Source organism: Prunus persica, chromosome G3 (assembly GCF_000346465.2).
Source record: "Prunus persica cultivar Lovell chromosome G3, Prunus_persica_NCBIv2, whole genome shotgun sequence".
Classification (NCBI taxonomy): Eukaryota; Viridiplantae; Streptophyta; class Magnoliopsida; order Rosales; family Rosaceae; genus Prunus; species Prunus persica.
In genome coordinates this window covers 19,831,870-19,856,218 of record NC_034011.1, presented here as the reverse complement: position 1 = coordinate 19,856,218, position 24,349 = coordinate 19,831,870, and the positions used below count along the sequence as shown (strand labels likewise).

Below are 24,349 nucleotides of genomic sequence, written 5' to 3'. Positions count from 1 at the left end.
CATTATTGCATAACTTTATAATAGTAGAACAAACTTGTGATAATTATGTCATTGAAAAACAGAGAGTCGCATATGGGTGGCACCACATTGGAAAAGTGGGTCGAACACTCCCCCTCTTCTCTAAGTACACTCAGGTAAAGGAGAAGAAAAAAAGCAGAGAGTTGGGTAAAGTTGATAAATATAAATATTAATCACTTTAAAGAATCAAAGAAGACTTTGAACTTTCTGCAATTGTTAAAGGAACAGGAAATAAAGAAAGTACTGAGCGTGTAATGATGACTAAGTCGACTTCATTGTATTTTCATTTACTTTTTTGAATTTGTTGTATTAGCTTTATATTATATAGACGAAATCTTTTGAGTTATCTTTTATGGCACCATTACACACAAACAATTTTCACTTTGTTGCCTAACTTCGGTTTTTTATTTGCAGACTCCCTATATGTAGTATGTACTTCTCACAAAACTAAGATGAGATATCAGAAAAAGAAGAGGAATAATTATGGCAAGAATGCAATTGCAAGTTCAACATATGATATTCATTCTTCTATTGTTATGGCACATAACAACCACTAGTACTACACTGACCTCATCAAAATTTGCAGCGCCGGTGATAGCAAAGCCTAATTGCAGAACGCACTGAGGAAATGTAAGCATCCCATACCCTTTTGGGATTGGACCAAATAAAGATTGTTAGTTTCAACTAGAATGCAGCAAATCTACTGGGGGACAAGCCATTCCTGAGGCTGGCCCAGCTGGAGGTGCTGAGCATTTCTATCGAAGGCATGCTTCAGTTTAAGTACCCTGTTACTTTCTTCAGCTGCAAGGGAAAGGAAACTCGCCAAGCTCCAAATTTGACTGGAAGCCCCTTCCTATACTCGGAGACATACAATATTTTCACAGCTGTGACTTGCGGTCACCTTGCCACTGTGAGATCAGAAAAGCATGTTTTTCACGGATGCGAATCAACTTGTGATTGGAGTACAAACAATACTAATCGCTGTGATACCAAAATCCAGACTAACATTCCTCCAAATCTCAGTGTTTTCACTACTGAAACACAAGGAAGATATCAAAATGGTGGTTGCGGCTATGCATTTCTTGTTGACCAAGATTGGTTTGTGAACAATTTATCAAGTTATAGAGCTATCCAGGGCATGGACAGCGTACCTGTGGTGCTAGATTGGAAGATCAGCTTAGATAATACTTCACTCAGATCCTTTAAAGGATTTATTGGAACAGAGCCAGATTATTATGATTTTGAACGGAACTATATTATTGACTCAACACCCTATTGTGAAATATACAATTCCACTACTTCTTCCACATACAATCAGTCAAGCCTTCACTGTTTCTGTCCGGCGGGCTTTGAAGGAAATCCTTATCTTCTCCACCCTTATCAAGGTACGTAGTTAATTAAATTTAAACCCTCTTTAAAAAAATAAATACAAATTGAATATATAGCTAACTTTTCATTCTGGAATTACCAAACTTCACCATTCACCATCTTGTTCATTTGCCTTTCTGTTATTACATTTCAGATATTGATGAATGCAAGGGCCTTAATCAGTGTAATGATCTGCTAGCCTTTAAGGGAGTTCGGAGGCAGTTCTATATGTGAGAATTTCGTTGGTGGTTATAAATGCTACTCAAATGTAACAAGAAGTACATGTGTGTATTATGGTGAAGCTAATTGGGAATGCTACTTCGAGATCCTATGACATCGAATCAGAACCATTCTTTTAGGTATGCTCCTATTCAGAGTTCATTATACTTTTGTTATTTCTTCATACAGACAGAGATGATCAATTTTCGAATTTCTAAAGAAAAAAAGTCGTTGCCAATAATTGACCTTTAGTCTAATGGCATTTAGATTTCACTGTACTGGAGAATGTTGTGGCTCCCAATCCTGCGAATTGCTTGATATATAATTTTTTATATATTACAGATGTGGTACGGTATGAATAAGTTGAAGTATATATGCAGGTCTTTTCATGGGTCCTGGACTATTGTTACTACTCGTTGGTGCATGGTATGCATACAAAGTCATAAAGAAAAGGAAAAACATCGAACTCAAGGAAAGGTTTTTCAAACGAAACAGTGGTTTATTGTTACAACAACAATTATCATAAAATGTTGAGAAAATCAAGTTGTTCAAATCAGAGGAGTTGGAGAAGTCCACTGACAAATACAACACTGATAGAATTCTTGGTCAGGGAGGCCAAGGTACCGTCTACAAAGGAATGTTCGCAGATGGAAGAATCATTGCGGTAAAGAAGTCCAACATACTGGATGAAGGCCAACTTTCAGAATTCATCAATGAGGTTGTGATTCTTTCACAAATCAATCACAGAAATGTGGTTCGATCATTAGGTTGTTGTTTAGAGACTGAAGTTCCACTCTTGGTTTACGAAGTCATACCGAATGGAACCCTTTCCCATTATATTCATAAGCAGAATGAAGACTTTCCACTTACATGGAAAATGCGGTTACGAATTGCCACAGAAATTGCAGGAGCTCTATCTTACTTGCATGGTGCAGCTTCCTTTCCTATTTATAGAGACATCAAGTCTGTTGGGAAAGATTGCGAAATTAAAGAGCCAATAAATAAATATGGCACTTCCAGGATCTGACTTCTCCCAGCCTTGTGTAAATAAAATGGACAAAATTAACACTCTATCTTCCACTAAGAAAAATAATGGGAATACAAAAATAATCTCACCAAACACCGGTGGCTAAACTCTCTCTTAGTTTTTCTCTCAAGAGGATTTTCTCTCTCACACAAGTGAGGTTTTCTTATCTCTCAAAACTCTCTATGTTTTGGTTTTCTAAAGGATGATTTGAACTGAAGGAAGGCAGCTGCTTTTATAGCCAACGTTCCTGATAAATTGGTGGCCTTGTATGCGAGAGAGTTTTTCTCATTTTCTCTTCCGTTCGTTTTCTTCAAATTTTCCCGTCCTTTATTTTATTTTATTTTAATATTTATTTTCCTTCTTTTTCTCTCCTCCACTAACGAGGGAAACCTATCAATCTCCCCCTCCCGACTTAGGTGGAGGGCTCCAGTAGTCCAGCTGCTCTTTTGCAAAATTCATATTTGTCCTTAGGTAAGGACTTGGTCATCATATCTGAACTATTGTCATCAGTATGGATTTTCTCAAGCTGTAATTGCTTTGACTCCAACACATCACGTATCCAGTGATATCGCACATCAATGTGCTTCGACCTCGAGTGAAAACTCGGATTCTTGCTCAAGTGAATCGCAATGCAAAATGTATTTATGCTGCTCTTGCCCTAATTCTTGTAGGAATCGCTTCATCCAAAGCATTTCTTTGCATGCTTCAGTAGCTGCAATAAACTTTGCCTCTATAGTTGATAGAGCAACACATTTCTGTAACTTTGATTGCCACAAAACTGCTCCCCCTGAAAATGTAATCAGGTATCCTGAAGTAGATTTTCTGGAATCAAGATCTCCTGCCATGTCTGCATCTGTGTAGCCAATCAATTCAGGTTTTCCACCTCCAAAGCACAAACTCATTTTGGAAGTACCCCTGAGATATCTGAGAATCCACTTCACAGCATTCCAATGCTCTCTGCCTGGTTTAGACAGGAATCTGCTTACAACGCCAACTGCGTGCGTTATGTCTGGCCTCGTGTAAATCATTGCATATATCAGACTACCAACAGCCGAGGAATATGGCACCATAGCCATGTTTTCTTTTTCTTTCTTACATGTGGGGCTCTGCTTTGAACTAAGCTTGAAGTGACTAGGAAATGGAGTAGAAACTGGTTTTGCTTTATCCATGTTAAACCGCTTTAGTACCTTCTCGATATAACTTTCTTGTGATAACCTCAACTTCCGATTGTTTATATCACGGGATATACTCATACCGAGGATTCGTTTTGCGGGTCCTAAGTCTTTCATAGCAAAAGACTTGCTCAACTCTTTCTTCAGCTTGCTAATCTTGTCATTGTTTTGTCCTATGATCAACATGTCATCGACATAGAGAAGAAGTATGATGAATTCACCATCATCAAATCTTTTCACAAACACACAATGGTCTGAAGTAGTCCTTCGATATCTGTGTTCAATCATGAAGGAATCAAACTTCTTGTACCATTGTCGAGGTGCCTGCTTGAGTCCATATAAGCTCTTCTTCAGCCAACATACCAAATCTTCTTTTCCTTTGACTTTGAATCCTTCTGGCTGCTCCATGTATATTTCTTCTTCAAGATCTCCGTGAAGAAAAGCTGTCTTCACATCTAGCTGTTCGATCTCGAGATTCAGGCTTGCAGCCAAACCGAGTACAACCCGTATGGATGACATCTTCACTACGGGTGAGAAATTCTCTTCAAAGTCAATTCCTTTCTTCTGACTGAAACCTTTCACAACTAGCCTTGCCTTAAACCTGGGCTTAGAGTTATTTTCTTCCGTCTTCAGTCGATACACCAATTTGTTCTTGAGTGCTCTTATACCTTTTGGTAGGTTCACTAGATCATATGTGTGGTTCTCATGCAGAGATTGCATCTCTTCATGCATGGCTTTCAACCACTCATCTTGTTGATCATGAGTCAATGCTTCTTTATAGCATTCTGGTTCTCCTTCGTCTGTTAGGAGAACGTAATCATCTAGAGAATACCTACTCGGAGGTCTCCGTACCCTGGTCGATCTTCTTGGTTCGAATTCAGCCTCTGGCTCTTCATCGGCTTGTGCTTCTAGCCCTTCATCCGCTGCATCATCTATTATACCATCAGTTGTATGACCATCACTCATGTCACCATCAACTGGTTCATTTATAATAGGATCACTAGCTAGATCATCAGTATCATTGGATTCATCTCGCTCGTCATTGTGCTCCAATGGGGAAGGAACTGGATCTAAGTTAGCTGGATATTCTCTAGGATTATTAGGTTTATCACCTCTTCGAATGTCTTCAATGTTCTGATCTTCAAAGAAGACAACATCTCTACTTTTAATAATCTTTCTAGCTACAGGATCCCATAACCTGTAACTGAATTCTTCATTCCCATATCCCACGAAGATACATTCGTTCGACTTTGCGTCGAGCTTGGATCTCTCGTCTTTAGGAATATGAACAAAAGCTCTACAACCAAAAACTTTCAGATGATTGTAGGAAACGTCTTTTCCCGACCAGAACTTGTTCGGGATATCACCATTCAAAGGTGCTGAAGGAGAAAAGTTGATTAGATCAACTGCAGTCATCAGGGCTTCACCCCAAAAACTTTTGGGCAGCTTGACATGAGATAACATTGTTCTTATTCTTTCAATAATTGTTCTGTTCATTCTCTCAGCTATGCCATTATGCTGAGGAGTCTTCAGAACAGATCTTTCATGCCTGATTCCATTACTTCTACAATAGTTTCTAAACGCCCCTATATATTCTCCTCCGTTATCGGTGCGAATACATTTGAAGCTTCTACCAGTCTCTCGTTCAACGCTAGCATGAAACTGCTTGAAAACTTCATACACTTGATCTTTTGTTCTAAGTGCGTAAGCCCATACCTTTCTGTAATGATCGTCAATGAAGGAAACAAAATATCTTGCACCACCAAGAGTACTAGTGGTCATAGGACCACAAACATCAGAGTACACAACATCCAATACATTGGGTTTTCTTTGTGTATGACCATGTTGAAACGAAACTCTATGCTGCTTTCCAGCCAAGCAATGCGTGCATGATTTTAGAGGCATGCCTTTCTTCATCCTAGTCAGTGCCTCTCTTTTGGCTAGAATTTGCAGGCCTTTCTCGCTCATGTGACCGAGCCGTTTATGCCATAACTCGATTGAGTTTTCTGCGAGAGCATTTACGTACCCATTACTGACTTTTGCATGTGTCATGTATATGGTGTTCTCCTTCTTCCCTCGTGCTAGGACAAGAGAGTTCTTGCTGAGTTTCCATTTCCCTTCAGCAAAGACATTGGTGTATCCTTCATCGTCAAGTAATCCAGTGGAGATTAGATTGAGACGCATGTCTGTAACATATCTCACATCCTTGAGGACCAAGTGACAACTTGTGTTGGTTTCAAGGGAAATATCTCCTCTTCCCACGATCTTGGACAATTTGTCATTTCTCATCCTCACATTACCAAAATCTCCATTGGTGTAAGATGTAAAGAAGTCCCTCCGTGAGGTGACATGGAATGATGCACCAGAGTCCACTATCCAGCATGTATCTTGAGAGGACAAATTAACGAAGCCATCACCACATAGAATAATTACCTCATTTCCACTAGAGGTAGTTGCGGTCATGTGCCTGGCATCACTCTTTTCGTTACCTCTATCTTGCTCTCGTTTAAACAACCTGCACTCTCTTTTCATGTGGCCTATCCCGCCGCAATGGTAACATTCTAGGTCCTTTCTTGTTTTGGACCTTCCTCTCGAGCCATCTCTTGACCTGCCCTTTGACTTGTCTCGCCTGTGAAATTTTCTATTGTTAGTTCTTCCACGATACTCTGAGACGAGGGCTTCTGACTCGGCTACTACACCTTGTTCTTTCCTCCTTGCTTCTTCATTGAACATGCTATCTTTAACTATGTCCAATGTAAGAACGCCTTGAGGAGCTGAAGGGGCTCATACAAATCCTTGCAGTAAAGGATGTCCTCCATTCTTGGATTCCAAATGGAGTAATTGGATGCAGTCAATTTTAACATTGTTGCTGATGATGATGACGATGACTCCTCCATCTTAAATTACACAAGAATATAATTTTTGAGCCAAAGCTCTGATACCACTTGTTGGGAAAGATTGCGAAATCAAAGAGCCAATAAATAAATATGGCACTCCCATGATTTGACTTCTCCCAGTCTTGTGTAAATAAAATTGACAAAATTAACACTCTATCTTCCACTAAGAAAAATAATGGGAATACAAAAATAATCTCACCAAACACCGGTGGCTAAACTCTCTCTTGGTTTTTCTCTCAAGAGGATTTTCTTTCTCACACAAGTGAGGTTTTCTTATCTCTCAAAACTCTCTATGTTTTGGTTTTCTAAAGGATGATTTGAACTGAAGGAAGGCAGCTGCTTTTATAGCCAACGTTCTTGACAAATTGGTGGCCTTGCATGCGAGAGAGTTTTTCTCATTTTCTCTTCCGTTCGTTTTCTTCAAATTTTCCCGTCATTTCTTTTATTTTATTTTAATATTTATTTTCCTTCTTTTTTTCTCCTCCACTAACGAGGGAAACCCATCAAAGTCTACCAACATACTCTTGGATCAGAAATACAGAGCAAAGTTGCTGACTTTGGCAGTTCAAGATCAATTGTGATTGGCTAGACTCACTTGACCACAGTTGTACATGGCACATTTGGTTACTTGGACCCGGAATACTGCCAATCAAGCCAATTTACAGAGAAAAGTGACGTCTATAGTTTCGGAGTTGTCCTTGTTGAGCTCTTGACTGGTCTACAACCAGTTTCTGCAGTAACAGGGTCACAAGGAAATGAATACAAAAGTCTTGCCACTTATTTCATTACTTCGATGCAGGAAGATCGTCTATTTGGCTTTCTTGATGCTGGGGTTTTGATTTGGGCTCCCAAACAGATATCATAACTTTTGCTAACCTTGCAATGAGATGCTTGAATTTGAATGGAAGGAATCGCCCCACAATGAGAGAGGTCGCGACGGAGTTGGAGGCCATTCAAATGTTGATTGAAAACACTTGTAATGTTCCACAGAATTACAACGGGGTTGAATCTGCTGTAAGTGACATAAATGAGCACTGGGAGAGTCAGCCTCTAATGTTGGGCCAAGTTCACCATTAGATGAGTTTCCACAATTGTGATCCATTTTAATTTGATGCTGTACAACATTATATGTTGTTTGGGATTATGATACGTTCTGTAAGGTATGCATGCTACTATATACGACTATAAATAATCTGAATAATCAGAGTAAATTAGTGGAAAGGACAGAGTATTAGTTGATTACAACCATGTATTCCTTGTTGAGCAAAATGGTTTCTGAGTTATTTATGAAATTTCAGTCCTATCCTGTGCAGGGAGGGAGATCATTCGTATGACACAGGAATTTGTATGAAGAGACCCTCTGTTGTGTTTCTTAGAGCAAGTCCACCGCAAGGCCTTTTGCCCGGACAGGACAGGGCCTAAGTCCACGAACGTCTCTAGCGGGCAAGGCCAAGCCTGAGCAAGGCGCAAGCCCACAGGCAAGTCCAGCCCATACTTTTGCTTGGGTAAAATGACGCAATGCTGATGCCATAATGACGTCAGCAATCAATTTAAATAACTAAAAAATTGAAAAAAAAAAACTAAAAAATTCAGATTTTTTTTAATTGTAAATATCTAGCCATATTTTTTACTTCCCACACCAAAATTCTATACAAAAGCTAAAATTCTGTATAATATTCTTTATTATAACTACAATTTTATTATAAATACCTAGCCCTATGTGGAAAGTCCCATTCTTAGTCGAGTAAACATCATCGAGGAAGAGTTACGAAGACAAACATTAATTGATGGTTTTAGAAGACTTGGTCAAATGAAAGCATCGCAGCTACACCGAATCTACCCACAAAGTAGACGAACCACCAAGCTTAATTATTGTGTCATTGACAAACTACCAATATAATAATCATTTTATATTTCATTTTATTTACTTTAGCCAAGTCAAACGATAGATATATTATTAATAAAAGTCGAAAGGCTCTAATAATCACTTTCATATTCAGACTCAATATATGTTTGCAATAGATAATCATGATTACGGTACTCCTCCATATAAATAAGATACAAAAGATAATCACGACTATGGTACTTCCCAAATCATAGCCCTAAGAGCTTGAATCTAGCAACAAACCAATGTCCCCTTTAAAGACTTTTCCACGAAAAGTAAAAAAAATAGCCCTAGATCAAATTTTAGATTTAGTTATAGATTAATCCATCGTTCCAGATCATACATTAACTTTAGTATTTCGACTAGAATCAATTTAATAGTTAGATAAGTTCAGTATATATCAATCCATGGCGTGATGCTAAAATATAACTGGTGATTATTGTGACTATTTAGGGTGACGCTGGTAGTTTTTGCCGCGGACCTAGTCCTAGTTGTGTCAGTGACGTCCCTGTCATATTTCTTTCACAAATGATATTATATAGTTAGTCTACGTTAACAAAAATGAAAATAAAAACTAAAATTTGAAATCTATTTGAAATTTTTTTCACTTCCTAAATCTATTTGAGAGAGAATGAGAGATTGAAAGGGTGTTATCTTCATTCTCTCTCTCAGTCTCATCCTAACTCCCATTCTCACTCTTATTTTTCTCTATATACTCTAGCATAAAAAAGAAAAAAGAAAAAAAAAAAAAGAAATGGTTATCAAACAGGCCCTCAATAAATAATTAGGAATTCTAAGCTAGCTAGAAGGTTACTAAGGGGGCGTTTGATATCCTATTTAAATAGGGAACTCAAAAACTTTGATTTTTCTTAAAAATAAGGAGTTCTTAAATCTATTTTTAAGATTAAAAAACGTGTTTGGTATGCAACTTGAAAACAATTTTCAAATCTTAAAATTTTGAGAACTTGTGGGTTGTTAGAAAAAAACTGAAAAAACTGATATTTTTTGTTTTTTAATAATTGGGGTGCTTTTTAGTTGTTCTTGAGTTTGAGTTTTTAAAAATAGGGCTTCCAAATAGGTTTTCTTTGTTTTGGACGCAAATTCTGTTTTTGAGTTTAAAAAGTTGGATTCAAATTGAATACCAAACAGGCCATAAATTATTTTGAGGAATGAAGGAGCAATTTCAAGCAATGAGGATATTGGCCACTCCCGGTCAAACTAATCAAAGAGTCTAAGCTAGGAGATTATTAAATGAATTATGAGAGATGAACGATAAATTTCAAAGCAATGTCCTAGAAGCCGTTCCTATCAGTCCCCCCATTTAATCAAAATTTGATTTGTTACCCTTTTACTTTTGCTCTATTAAATTTCTACAATAAATTGATTAGATGACTGATTTTCCACACAATTAAATTAAAGAATAAGTATTTCCTCCACAAGTATCTTCTACAGTTAATTATACGCATGTGGCGATTATTGTGACTATTTAGGGTGACGATGGTGATGCTGCGGACCTAGTCTTAGGAGCGCCAGTGACGTCCTTGTCATATTTCTTTCATGAATGATATTAAAGTCTAGTTAGTCTATATTAACTTTAGTAAACTAGTTAGGAAGTCCAAGTTAGGAGGTTACTAAATTATTTCGAGGAACGAAGGAGCAATTTCAAGGCAATGACGATATTGGCAACGTCCCTGTCAAACTAATCAGAAAGTTTAAGCTAGGAGATTACTAATAGGAACAGCTTTGATAATTAGAACGGAAAAATTCATTAAATAATGAATTATTGGTTCTAAGTCACCTTTCTTCGTATTCTTAATAAGAAATAATTGAGAAATGACAAAGCAATGTCCTACAAGCCGTCCCTGTCAGTCCCCCATTTATTCAAAATTTGATTTGTTACCCTTTTACTTTTGCGCTATTAAATTTCTACTATAAATTGATTAGATGACTGATTTTCCACACAATAAAATTAAAGAATAAGCACTTCTCCTCCACAAGTATCTTCTACAGGCAATTATATGGTTAGAGCAGGAGGATTATTATTATTTTTTTGGCTGCAGATAAAGCATGTGGCAAGGGCATGTCAGTGTGCATTAGAGAGTTCAGGTCACCTTGCTAGCAACAAAAAAAATTATATGTAACGGGAATATCACTGTTTTGCTATCTCCGATCTATAACACAATAACACGTGAAAAAATGATCCTACATGTTATTGTGTTACTGGCCAGAGATACATGAGAGTTTCTCTTTGCTAGAGATTCTGGTGTAACTGAGATTTAGGGCTGACCCCCAAAGAAAAAAACAATAAAACGAATTAACGTGACTTTCTGATTAATTTGAAAGACATGTAACATCATAATTCGCAATGGGACTAAGTCCAAGGTAATACCAAGTTGATATGTGTTCCTAGTCCATATATATATATATATATATATATGTTATCAGTCAAGTATGGCAGCTACAATATTAATTAATACATTATATTACAGACAGACACATGATTTAATATTAATAAATACATTAAATTATAGACAGACAGATGATTTGTCAAGTTGTTATTGCCTAATTTTTTATCCTTTGGAAACTCCCGAACCCTATATCAAAGGTACCTTCTCAACAAAAACGCTCCATGTAATCTACATAGTTAGTAACCAACTAAGGTCAGAATCATATATAGAGAGAAAGAGGAGGAAGGGGAATTAATAATGTCAATGCAATTGCTAGGTCATCATCATGTGATCCTGTTCGTTTTGTTGTTTTGGTGCAGCATAGTTACCGAAACCAAACCAGCGTCATCATCAGTATTAGCTCCGCCTATAGCAAAGCTTAATTGCATGACGCACTGCGGAATTAATGTCAGCATCCCTTACCCTTTTGGCATTGGACCAAATAAAGATTGTTACTTTAATGAATGGTTTCAGATAGACTGCAACGAGTCTACTGGGCACAAGCCCTTCTTGAGGCGCGCCCAAATGGAGGTGCTCAACATTTCTATTGATGGCACCCTTCAGGTTAAAAGCCCTGTTACTTTCTTCAGCGGTTGCAAGGGAAAGGAAACTCGCCAAGCCCCAAATTTGACGGGAAGCCCTTTTGTGTACTTGGACAGAAAAAACATGTTCACTGCAGTCAGCTGCGGCCGTCTTGCTACCATGAGATCAGATGAGAATGTTTTTCATGGATGCAATTCAACTTGTGATGATCAGAGTACAGATAGTGCTACTTATCGCTGCGGTACCATTGGAAATAACTGTTGCCAGACTACCATTCCTCCAAATATCGGCGTTTTCACTACTGAGATACAGCCAAGAGATCAACTTGAAGGTTGCAACTATGCATTTCTTGTTGACCAAGATTGGTTTTTGAAGAATTTATCAAGCTACAGAGCTATCCAAGGAATGGACAGCGTTCCCGTGGTGCTGGAATGGAACATCAGCTTAGACAACACTTCACACAAAGCATTTGAAGGATTTATTCGAAGAAGTGTAGGTGTGTATGACAGACGTTATAACTATAACGACTCAACACCCTATTGCGAAATATATAATGCCACTACTTCTTCAACATACAATCAGTCAAGCGTTCATTGCTTCTGTCCAGGGGGCTTTCAAGGAAATCCTTATCTTCTCCATCCTTGTCAAGGTACGTACGTAATTAATTAAAACCCTTCCATTTCGTTATCCAAGCTTCGTTCTGGAATGAGCCAACTTCACCATTCATCATCATGTTCATTTGTCCTTCTGTTATTATATTTCAGATATTGATGAATGCAAGCTTAATCGGCGTATGGATCCTGATCTGCTACCTACATCGGATTTCAGTAGCAGTGCTATATGTAAGAATTTCGTTGGTGGTTTTACATTGTACTCAAATGTCACCAGAGTTACATGTAGCTGTTTTGGTGAAAATAGTTGGAATTGCTACTACAAGCCTCTGCCCTCTCGAATCAGAACTGTTCTTTTAGGTATGCCCTTATACTGTTTAGAGTTCATTATTATTAATATAGACCAATTCCATGCTAAAAATGTTGGGAAAAACCCTTATAGTATACTTATTGAATCTTCATTTATAACTTGCTATAATATTTTCTCTGTCTTCGTTTATATTTTCCAAACTTCCTAAAAGCATTAACATTCTCTCTCTCATCACGTCATCTTATGTTTTTTTTCCTTCTACTTCCAATTCTTCTTTCTGCCTTTGACGATTTCTCTATCACTACCCAAACTCTTTCTTCATCTCCAGCACGAAACAACAAGTAGCTCTTCTCACTCTCATATTTCACATCTTACCCATTAATTATTTTTCCTTAAGATTTCAATCAATATATAATAAATTAATGGTATGATATAATTCTCTCAGTATGATTTTTTTTTTCTTTCATGCGTTTGGGGTTTGGTTCAACTACTGTCAAAATATTATATATATATATATATATATATATATATATAGTTGGTTTGGATCTCACTCTCAGGATGATCTCTGTGAGGCTTGCTAAGATATATAATATTTTATTCATTCAGAGTTCAAACCTCAAATATATCTTAGCAAACCTCAAATAATCGTAGCAAAAAACCATATATATTCTCCCAAGGCAAATTAATCATATAGTTGAGATTATTGACTTTTTTTCAAATGCAATCTTAACCATTAAAAGTGCTTTAATCTAAAGGTTGAAAATGTGTGTATAAATTTGTGGCTTTTTGTGTGTCCCCAGATCCTCACCCTATATATATACAGAAATTCTGCTATGCAGACTTCTGTATACACACATTGGAACTAAAAAAAAATATTTAAATGGAAAAACTTTCACTTGAGCTAAACAATATGAAATTACAGAATGAGTTTCTTAATTACGTACCCAAGAGGTTTACGTTTGCTGTTTCGATCTCATAATAGTTAGAGTTCTTTTAGCAATCCATTGTTGTTAGTAAGGATTTGCTGAAATAGACACATGAGGGCTGGAGGAATGTGAGGACATTGCAGTTGTTCCGCTTTTCCAGCAAAGAAAAAATGATGAAGCAATTTCAGAAGAGATGAAAGACATGTATTAATAGGAAGACATAATTAGTATACGTGTGCAGAAAACTCACAAATCATATTCTCCTTTGATAGGTAGGCTACCTCAACACCCAAACCTATTTGGTAGCTACGTAGTTACATAAACCCCAGCTACCTAGAAAAAGAAGGAGAATTACCATCTCAAGGCTTTGATGGTGAAGGAGAAGAAATTGAATTTAGGAAAAACTGGTGTGGGTTTGTATTATAGGTTTGTATTATAAATGGGTATTGTGCAATTAATTTCACAATGAATGGAAAAAGTTTTTTTTTTTTTTTTTTTTTTTGGGGAAAAAAAGGGGGATATAATTGGGGGTAAAATAGGCATTCAGAAGAGTCAACCTATCTAGCGCAAAAAATCAGCTAACACATTCATCATGGCCATTAATTTTTATAATTCCAAGTATATTTATATATGCAGGTGTTTTCATGGGTCCCGGACTATTGTTGCTACTCGTTGGTGCATGGTATGCATACAAAGTCATAAAAAAAAGGAAAGACATTAAACGCAAGGAAAAGTTTTTCAAACGAAATGGTGGTTTATTGTTACAACAACAATTATCATCAGGTGAAATCAATGTTGAGAAAATCAAGCTGTTCAAATCAGAGGAGTTGGAGAAGTCCACTGACAAATTCAACATTGATAGAATTCTTGGCCAAGGAGGCCAAGGTACCGTCTACAAAGGAATGTTTGCAGATGGAAAAGTGGTTGCGATAAAGAAGTCCAAGATAATAGATGAAGGTCAACTTTCAGAATTCATCAATGAGGTTGTGATTCTTTCACAAATAAATCACAGAAATGTGGTTCAACTTTTGGGTTGTTGTTTAGAGACGGAAGTTCCACTCTTAGTTTACGAATTCATACCGAATGGAACCCTTTCCCACTATATTCATGAGCAGAATGAAGACTTTCCATTTACATGGAAAATGCGGTTACGAATTGCAACAGAAATTGCAGGAGCTCTATCGTACTTACATGGTGCAGCTTCGTTTCCTATATATCACAGAGACATCAAATCTACCAACATACTCTTAGATGAGAAATACACAGGAAAAGTTGCTGACTTTGGAACTTCAAGATCAATTGTGATTGGCCAGACACACTTGACCACCGTTGTACAGGGCACATTTGGTTACCTGGACCCTGAATACTTCCAATCAAGCCAATTTACGGAGAAAAGTGATGTCTATAGTTTCGGAGTTGTCCTAGTTGAGCTCTTGACCGGACTACAACCAGTTTTTGCAGTAATCGGGTCACAAGAAAAAGAACGCAGAAGTCTTGCCACTTGTTTCATTATTTCGATGGAGGAAGACCGACTATTTGACATTCTTGATGCTAGGGTTGTGATGGAGGGCTCCAAAGCAGATATCACAACTTTTGCTAACCTTGCAATGAGGTGCTTGGATTTGAATGGAAGGAACCGCCCCACTATGAGAGAGGTCACGGCGGAGTTGGAGGCCATTCAAATGTTGATTGAAAAATCTTCTAATGCTCAACATAATTACAATGGGGTTGAACTTTCAAGTTCAACAGAGTCAGCCTCGGATACGGGCACAAATTCAACATCTGATGAATTTTGACGATCATCTTCTGAGACATGGTAAACAAGTTAATTAAAACACTTGGGTCTTGTAAAATATGTTTAATTTGATGCTGCACACTATTATATGTTGTTTTAGATTATGATGTTCTGTAAGGTAATGTATGCTACGTACTATCAGTAATAATCTGAGAAGTAAAGATTCAGTGAATGAACATTTGTTTGTTCTAAGAGTTTAGGTGTCTAAGGGTTTATAGTGACTCAAGACCCTATTGCTTTAAATCTATTGCCACATACAATAATCGTTCAACGGTCAAATGTTATTGTCCATACGGCTTTGAAGGAAGTCCCTATCTTCTCCAAGCTTGTCAAGGTAATAAATCTTCTAATTCTACTCACATGCAAGCTTCAAAACATGCATCAATATTGACCAGATCACTCTGCAAAACACTTTTTCTTTATTAATAGTAAATGGAAGAGAATGAAGCCGTCAAACATTGCTTGTTCTTTCCTCAGTTCTTGAGGCATTTCATCGAACAACTTGTCCTCGTTATTAAGAAAAATATCAGATCCACAATTGAGCTACTAGGGCAATTTAATCGTGTACACAAAATGCTTGATCTGAACTAATTTTTTTTTTTTTTCGTTTGATAATTGCACTTTATTTATAAATAGTAATTAATACATAAAGGAAAATATTTATCTCTTACTTTGTAAGTAGGAACTCCTACATTTTTGTCAATAGCGATATGACATGTGTGTAGAAGTTTTTCTTTTTGTGTTTTTGATGAATTATTTTTGTAAATGCGTCAAACTATGATATGCAACAAATAGGAGAATCTCCTTCCAGGGAATAGAGGCAAGTAATATCCATATAGAAATATAATTCTTATGTTTTTGTTTTCCTTTGGCGTTGGCTAATATATTCAGATATTGATGAATGCAAGGTCCTTAAGGAGTGTTATAACTTATAATGCTGACCATGGAACATTAGTAACGCTTTATGTGAGAATATTGTTGGGGGGTAACATATGCTCTACTAAAATATAACTGGCGCTACCAGTGAGTTTTCATGCTACTTCAGAAACAGGCCTCCAACCTCTCGGTCAACCAAACTTAGGCCTATTCTTTTAGGTAAAATATATGCTTTCCTATATATACTTACTCTCCTTCATTTGGTTGATTAAGGAAATTCATTTCACAGGTATACAAATGTGTTTGCATAATTATGTAGGTCTTGGAACTAGCATTGGACTACTGTTACTACTTATTTCTGCAAGGTGGGGATACAAAGTAACAAGGAAACAGAGAGATATTAAGCGCTAGAAAATGTCAAACGAAATGGTGGTTTGTTGTTAGAAAAACAATTATCATCAAGTGAAGTTAGTGTTAAGAAAATCAAGTTGTTCAAATCGAAAGAGTTAGAGAAGTCCACCGACAATTTTAGCGCCGATAGGATTCTTGGCCAGGGAGGTCAATGTACTGTTTACAAAGGTATGCTGGCTGATGGAAGAATTGTTGCTGTGAAAAAGTCTAAAATAGTGGACAAAGGCAAACTTTCAGAATTCATCAATGAGGTTGTGATTCTTTCACAAATCAACCACAGAAATGTGGTTCAACTATTGGGTTGTTGTTTGGAGACCGAAGTTCCACTTTTGGTTTACGAATTCATATCAAACGGAACCATTTCCCATTATATCCACCAGCAGAATGAGGACTTTCCACTTACATGTAAAATGCGTTTACGAATTGCCACAGAAATTGCAGGAGCAGTTTAGTACCTGCACTCTGCAGCTTCAGTTCCCATTTATCACCGCGACATCAAGTCGACCAACATACTCTTAGATGAAAAATATAGAAGTCTGGCCACATATTTTAATATTTCAATACAGGAAGATCGTCTATTTGACATACTTGATGCTCGAGTTTTGATGGAGGGTTCTGAAACAGAGATCAAGTTAATTTCTAACCTTGCCAAAAGATGCTTGAGTTTGAATGGAAGGAACCGCCCTACAATGAGGGAGATCACAGCGGAGTTGGAGGCCCTTGAAATTTCAGAAAAGACTGAATATTCTCCACAAAAGTATGAACGGAGTGAATTTTCGAAAAAAGATTCAATCGAGCATTGGGATGTTATTATAGGTCCAACAGGAACATGGTCAGCTTCAGATGATGGTCCAACTTCATCATTACTTTAACTTCCACAATTATCTATCAAGACATGGTGAGGAATAAAAGATTTTATTACATTGTAATGCACTTATGTTTCAATTATATTTTCTTTTGTAATGTATGCTACTACTATAAGTAGTAAAATCTTCTTTTTGTCTACAGTTATAAGGGTTGAACAGGAGTTCAGATATACAAAGATTTGAATTAATGAGTTCAAATTTAATGGGTTGCAATCCCCTGTTCTAGCCTTGTATTGTCTTGGTGATCATCAGCCATAATTTACATCAAAAACTGTAACTCAATCATTAATGTCAATATCCAATATTTTTATAACATCTGTATTAATTTATATTTTTATATGAAACCAATTGTGCAGAGTTGTGAAGTTAATATTAATTATAATCGGCAAGTTTCATCGGTCTTAACTGCACACAGGGACCTCTGTCCATCAAGAAAGGACACAAATATGGCACAGGGTTCGGAATGAGGAGAGATCCCCCAACAAAAGACAAATGAAGAACAAGGATCTTAAAAACAAACACATATACAAAATAATCCAATGACCAGAACAACAAGAAGCTAAAGAACAAACACACACGTCAAGAGGTAGTTAACAACCTCAACATCAGAGGTTAAGGACAACTTCATTTGTCAGAAAAGAGATCCATATATACTTTCATACTTAGTAAATAACTAAGTGAGAGGAGGGAAGAAGGTAGAAGACCAATTCATTAGTGCAGTATGCAATTTCTCCTTCATATGACCATCTTGTTGTTATGGCGCATAAGCACACAATCAGCAGAACCAGATCAATTAGGGCCAATAGCAAAGCCTAGTTGCGAAACGCATTGCGGAGTTGTTAGCATCCCGTACCCTTTTGGGATTGGACCTAGCAGCAGCTGTTACATGTACGATTGGTTTGAAATACACTGCGACAACTCTACCAGTCCTCACAATCCTTTCTTGAGGGTTGCCAAGCTTGAGGTGCTGAACATCTCTATCGAAGGCACGCTTCTGGTTAAGAACCCTGTTACTTTCTTTTTCTACAGAAGAAAGACCCCCCTAGCACCGAATTTGACGGGAAGCCCTTTCTTATACTCTCAGAAATACAACCGGTTCACATCAGTGAGTTGTGGCTTCTTTGCCTTGGTAAGGTCATACCGCGACGAGCGTGTTGTTGGCGGCTGCATGTCAACTTGTGATAAGAGTGCTGAAACTGCACACAACCATGGATGCATAGGCATTAACTGCTGCCAGACTACCCTTCCCCAATATCTCAGCGTGATTGAGACTCAGATAAAATCTGAATCTGAAGAAAGTTCTACTAGCGGAAATGACCGAATGTTGACTCGTTACAACTATGCATTCCTTGTGGAGCAAGATTGGTTTCGGAACAATTTATCGAATTTTAGAGACGTCAAGGACATGGACAGCGTTCCGGTTGTGCTTGAATGGAGATTGAGCTTGGAGAACATGAATAGTTCGTTAATCGAATTATTTAAAAGGTTCATTACAAACACATCAGAGCGACATCTCAGTCTCATAGGATTTTCCCAAAACTCGATGCCCTATTGCAGAATATATAATGTCACTTCTTCCACATACCAGTGCCACGGGCAATGATTTTCCACTTAATTCAGACATGACTACTTCAAGTTGTGTAGATGAATCTGTAAGATAATTTATTATCCCAATCCCTTCAGAATTGGTCTTCTATTCATTATCGGATTGCAAGACTCAAGACTAATCAAGAGCTCAACACAACTCTCGACCTGCAGCCTCTGTGTCAGTGTCCCATATGGATTACAAGGCTAAAGGGGTTTCTAGTTCTATGAGAATTAGGATTAAAAGTTCTATAGCAATAAGGATACCTCAAGGAGTCTCTTGATGGGCAAGACTCCTTGAGTGATGCATATAAATAGAACAGCTCCCTCTAAGAGCCGATACACACAAAATCTCATCAAGTGATTCACCCCATCTGGAATCTGAGAATAAGGCATTCGGTGATCTTAGAGAAGAGCTGTCTCCCAGGTGTTTGACAAAAGGCTTCAATGGCAGAACAAGGTTAGTGTTCAAGTTATTATAACTTATTAAGTTTACATGTGGTATCAGAGCGTAAGTTATTTTATCTTCTACCCAACCAATTTTGTTGCAGCATTTAGAACTTGAAAATTGAAGGATAATTAAAGTTTTCAAGGTTAAAGAAACTTGTTACAGCAAGAGTTAAAGTTAACACCTTGCTGTGACAAAACAGAAATTGATCAAAGTTTGTATAGTTCTTGCCGTGCTCTGAGCAAGCCAAAGCAACTCAGACACAACAAGATCTGTACATTCAAAGTTTTATGATCAAACTTGTGTTGAAAATAAAGGCATAATGAATGATTCACTGTCCAAAGATGTGAATGATTTATCGTGCAATTATTTTCAGCAGAACAGCATAAGAGATGAAACATGTAGGCTATCAAGATTGTTCTTCTGTCCAAAGATGTGGAACTTTTCTTGTACAGGAAGCTTATGTGATTTTCATATCTTAGTGTTGATGAACATGTTTTGATTTCTTCACCTAAAGGTGAGAATTGATCATGTTTTAAAGATTCTGGGGTTTTTCAGTTTTAAACACATATATATATATACTATGTGTTTTTCAGTTAATCACAACTCGATTGAAACTCTCATTGGCTCCAACTACACCAAATGGAGGGAAGATGTGGAAATTGCTCTAGGATTGCTGGATTATGAGATGGTCATTGAAGAAGAAGCTCCTGCAGAACCTGCTGCTACTGCATCTGCTGAAGCAAAAGCAAAATATGCAAAATGGATTAAAGCCAACAAGATGGCTATTCTAATCATGAGGAGATCAATTTCACCATCTGTCAGAGGAAGCATCACACCATCTGATAATGCCAAGAAGTTCATTGATTCTATTGCGGAAAAATTTCAGGAATCCAAGAAAGCTGAAATTGGTACTCTGATGGCACAACTTACTGATGCAAAATACAATGGGGAGAAGTGTGTAAGAACACACATATTGAATATGCTGGAAATTGGGAACAAGCTGCAAGCACTCAAAGTCAATGTGGATGAAAATATGATGGTACACTTTGCAATAAATTCTCTACCAAGCACTTTCAAGCACCTTAGAAGCACCTATGTAGCACAGAAGGAAATATGGACAGTAACTGACCTCATAGGCATCTGTGTGCAGGAAGAACAAAATATGAAGAAAGATAAGGCTGAAGAAAGAGTTAACATGGTTCACAACTTCAAACCCAAAAAGGATTTTGGAAAGGGTAAAATTGCTTGGAAGAAAAACAAGGAAGAAAAGGGAAGTAAGGGGCTAGAACCAGAAGGTTTCAAGTGTTACTTCTGCAAGAAATTTGGTCATATGAAGAGGAATTGTGACAGATACAAACGCTGGCTAGATAAACAGAAGGCTAAAGGTAAGTCTAGTCAAGTAAATGTTTGTTTTGAGTCTAATGCAATTGAGATTTCTTCAGATTCATGGTGGTTGGATAGTGGTGCAACAGTTCATGTGGCTAATTGTTTGCAGGGGTTCAAAACAAAGAGGCTGCCAAGCAAGGCTGAGATGAAGGTGTTCGTGGGAAATGGAGAAAGAGTCAAGGTGGAGTACATTGGATTAGCTAAGATCGTTTTGGAGTCTGGTTTTATTTTGGAGTTAGTAGATGTAGTTTATATTCCTTTTATGAAAAGGAATCTTATTTCAGTTAGTAAGCGTGTAAAATCAAACTTACAGTTTGAGTTTGATGAGTCTGGATTCTCCATTTTCAGAAATAAAGTTATGATTGGTAATGGTTTTCTAGATGATGGCATGTTTCGTTTGAATTGCAAGAAACCAAATCCAAGTACTGCTAATCTAAACATCAATCTGATAAGCACTAAAAGGAAAGCAGATAAAGAAGAATCATATAGACTTTGGCACAAGAGACTAGGACATGTCTCGAATGAAAGAATGAATCTGCTAAACAAAGAAAATCTGTTGCCACCACTTAACCACCATGACAAAGACAACGTTTGCATTGAATGTGTTAAAGGAAAGTTAACTAATTTGAGGAAGAAAGGTGCTACAAGAAGTGAGAAACTGCTGGAAATTATACATACTGACATATGTGGTCCTTTTCCCACTAAAACACATGATGGTTTTAAGTATTTCATAACCTTCACAGATGATTTTTCAAGATATGGTTATGTATACTTAATATCTGAAAAATCCAATGCATTAGACATGTTTAAAGTTTACAAAACAGAGGTAGAGAACCAGCTGGATTCGAAAATAAAAGTGGTAAGGTCAGACAGAGGAGGTGAGTTTTATGGCAGATTTGATGAAAAAGGAAGAAATCCTGGACCTTTTGCAAAGTTTTTACAGAAGAAGGAATTGTGGCTCAATATACTAATCCAGGTACGCCACAACAAAATGGCGTGGCAGAAAGACGAAATAGAACATTGATTGAAATGATTAGAAGCTTAATGTGCTGTTCTAAACTTCCAAAATTTCTCTGGGGGGAGGCTTTGAAAACATCAAACTATTTGCTGAATATAACTCCTACGAAAAGTGTGAACAAAATCCCTTATGAGATATGGTGCAACAGAAAACCATGTCTCTCACACCTCAAAGTCTGGGGAAGCAAGGCAGAAGCAAAGTTCTATAATCCATCAGAAAAGAAACTAGATTCCAAGACAGTTACATGCTTTTTCGTGGGATATCCAGATAGAACAAAAGGGTACAGGTTTTACTATCCCAACAATACCACAAGGTTTATGGAAACACAAAGTGCAATTTTCATTGAGGATGAAAGTGAGCAAGGCACTGATGAAAATTTTGATTTTGATGAAAATTTGGAAGATGAGGAATTTACAGGAAAAGAAGATTTGATAAGAGAAACAACAGTCTTGCCATTCACTGATTCGAGTGACAAGCAAATCTCACCAATTCATGATGAAAGAAATTTAGAAGAGAATCAAATAACTGAAGCTCAACCAACTGCAGCAGAAAATATGCAGATAGATCAACAAGAGCAGCAGCCTTACAACTCAGAACTGAGAAGGTCACAAAGAACTAAGAGACCTGCTTTATCAAACGACTATTATGTCTACCTGCAAGAGTCAGAACATGACATCAACACCACAGAAGATCCTGTGTCTTTTAAACAGGCTGTGCAAAGTGAAGAATGTGAAAAATGGATGGAAGCAATGGAGTCTGAGCTTCAGTCAATGAGTAAAAATGGTGTATGGAAGCTTGTAGCATTGCCTCAAGGATGTAAACCAATAGGATGCAAATGGGTTTACAAGACCAAAAGAAACTCAAAGGGACAAATAGACAGATATAAGGCACGTTTGGTAGCAAAAGGGTTCACACAACAAGAGGGAGTGGATTACAATGAAACATTCTCACCTGTTTCAACTAAAGATTCTTTAAGGGTGATAATGGCATTAGTGGCACATTTCGATTTACATCTCCATCAAATGGACGTTAAGACTGCATTTTTGAATGGAAACCTTATTGAAGAAATTTATATGAAACAACCGGATGGTTTCATTCAAAAAGGGGAAGAAGATTTGGTTTGCAAGTTGCAAAAATCAATATATGGATTAAAACAAGCTTCAAGGCAGTGGTATTTGAAGTTTGATGAAGTTGTGAAGTCTCAAGGTTTCATTGATAATCCCTTAGATGAATGCATTTATCTCAAATTTCTTGGAAGACATTATATTTTCATGCTCCTTTATGTTGATGACATTCTCTTAGCAAGCAGCAACTTGTCATTATTACATGACACTAAGAGAATGCTGTCAAATTATTTTGAGATGAGTGATTTAGGTGAAGCAAATTATGTATTGGGGATTGAAATTAGTAGAGATAGAGAAAGGGGATTACTTGGTCTATCACAAAAAGGATATATAAAAAGGATACTCAAAAGATTCAATATGGAAAACTGCACAGGTTGTGATGTTCCATTCTCAAAAGGTGATAAACTGAGCTGTGATCAATCTCCTAAAACTGAGCAAGAAAAGCTGGAAATGCAGGACAAGCCCTATGCTTCACTTGTAGGAAGCTTGATGTATGCACAAGTTTGTACAAGGCCAGACCTTGCTTTCTGCATAAGTGTTCTTGGAAGGTTTCAATCTAACCCAGGCCAAGAACATTGGGTAGCAGGCAAGAAGGTTTTGAGGTATTTACAGAGAACTAAAGAGTACAAACTGGTTTATCGAAGAGTTGAAGAATTAAAACTGGAAGGATATGCTGATGCAGATTTTGCTGGATGCTTGGATACTCAGAAGTGTACATCAGGTGTTGTATTCTTGTTTGCAGGAGGAGCAGTGGCATGGAAAAGTGTAAAACAACAAAATGTATCAACCTCAACTATGCAGGCTGAATTCTTAGCAGTTTATGAAGCTACTTCAATAGCAATATGGCTTAAGAATTTTATGTCAGTGTTGAGAATTGTGGAATCCATACAGAGACCAATCCAGCTGTGGAATGATAACAGTGCTGCAGTTTATTTTGCAAAAGGAAATAAGAGATCGTCAGGTCTGAGACATCTGCAGTTAAAGTTTCTGTCAGCAAAAGAGAAGATCCGAGATGGTTTTACAACTCTAGATCACATTGGGACAGATTCTATGATTGCAGACCCTTTGAACAAAGGTTTGCCTAATCATGTTTTTCATAGGCATGTCAAAAGCATGGGTTTGCAGATCAGTTTTGATGTTTAAGTCAGTGGGAGTCAGTGGGAGCCAGAGTTAGATCTGTTTTCTTTTAATTAGTTTCAATCGAAGTTGTCCTTACAGTTTTATTTTGAAATTGCTATTCAAAGTTTTCTTAAATTGTGTTTTTCCAATTTATAAATATTTTGGCATATGGATGAAGGAAGAATCTGCAAAATTTGCTAGCACTTGTGTTTTTGCATTTTCGTATCCATGAAGGAGTCATGCAAGTTTATTAAGACCTTGGTAGTCTTGTAAGGGTGAGCTAAGTTTTGTTTTGA

At 37.2% G+C, this 24,349-nt stretch overlaps 2 protein-coding genes and 1 pseudogene across 2 annotated transcripts; all 3 read left to right on the top strand.

Annotated features, from left to right (window-relative positions):
• LOC18783934 lies at positions 2,243-7,778 on the top strand (annotated as a pseudogene).
• Positions 11,249-15,394, top strand: LOC18783587 (wall-associated receptor kinase-like 6). Its single transcript, XM_020559804.1, has 3 exons — positions 11,249-12,225; positions 12,341-12,547; positions 14,060-15,394. The coding sequence occupies exons 1-3, from the start codon at positions 11,292-11,294 to the stop codon at positions 15,217-15,219; spliced, it is 2,301 nt and encodes a 766-aa protein (XP_020415393.1). The 5' UTR covers positions 11,249-11,291; the 3' UTR covers positions 15,220-15,394.
• On the top strand, positions 16,676-17,377 carry LOC109948119 (wall-associated receptor kinase-like 8). The gene is made up of 2 exons (XM_020560056.1): positions 16,676-16,951; positions 17,072-17,377. Exons 1-2 carry the CDS (start codon positions 16,676-16,678, stop codon positions 17,375-17,377), a joined length of 582 nt encoding a protein of 193 aa, XP_020415645.1.

Excerpts from the sequence above, each read along its gene's own strand:
- LOC109948119 (XM_020560056.1), top strand. The coding sequence starts at position 16,676 with ATGCTGGCTGATGGAAGAATTGTTGCTGTGAAAAAGTCTAAAATAGTG. Across the intron at positions 16,952-17,071 it reads CCACAGAAATTGCAGGAGCA|GAAGATCGTCTATTTGACAT; the intron begins GTTTAGTACCTG and ends ATTTCAATACAG.
- LOC18783587 (XM_020559804.1), top strand. The coding sequence starts at position 11,292 with ATGTCAATGCAATTGCTAGGTCATCATCATGTGATCCTGTTCGTTTTG. Across the intron at positions 12,226-12,340 it reads TCTTCTCCATCCTTGTCAAG|ATATTGATGAATGCAAGCTT; the intron begins GTACGTACGTAA and ends ATTATATTTCAG. Across the intron at positions 12,548-14,059 it reads AATCAGAACTGTTCTTTTAG|GTGTTTTCATGGGTCCCGGA; the intron begins GTATGCCCTTAT and ends TTATATATGCAG.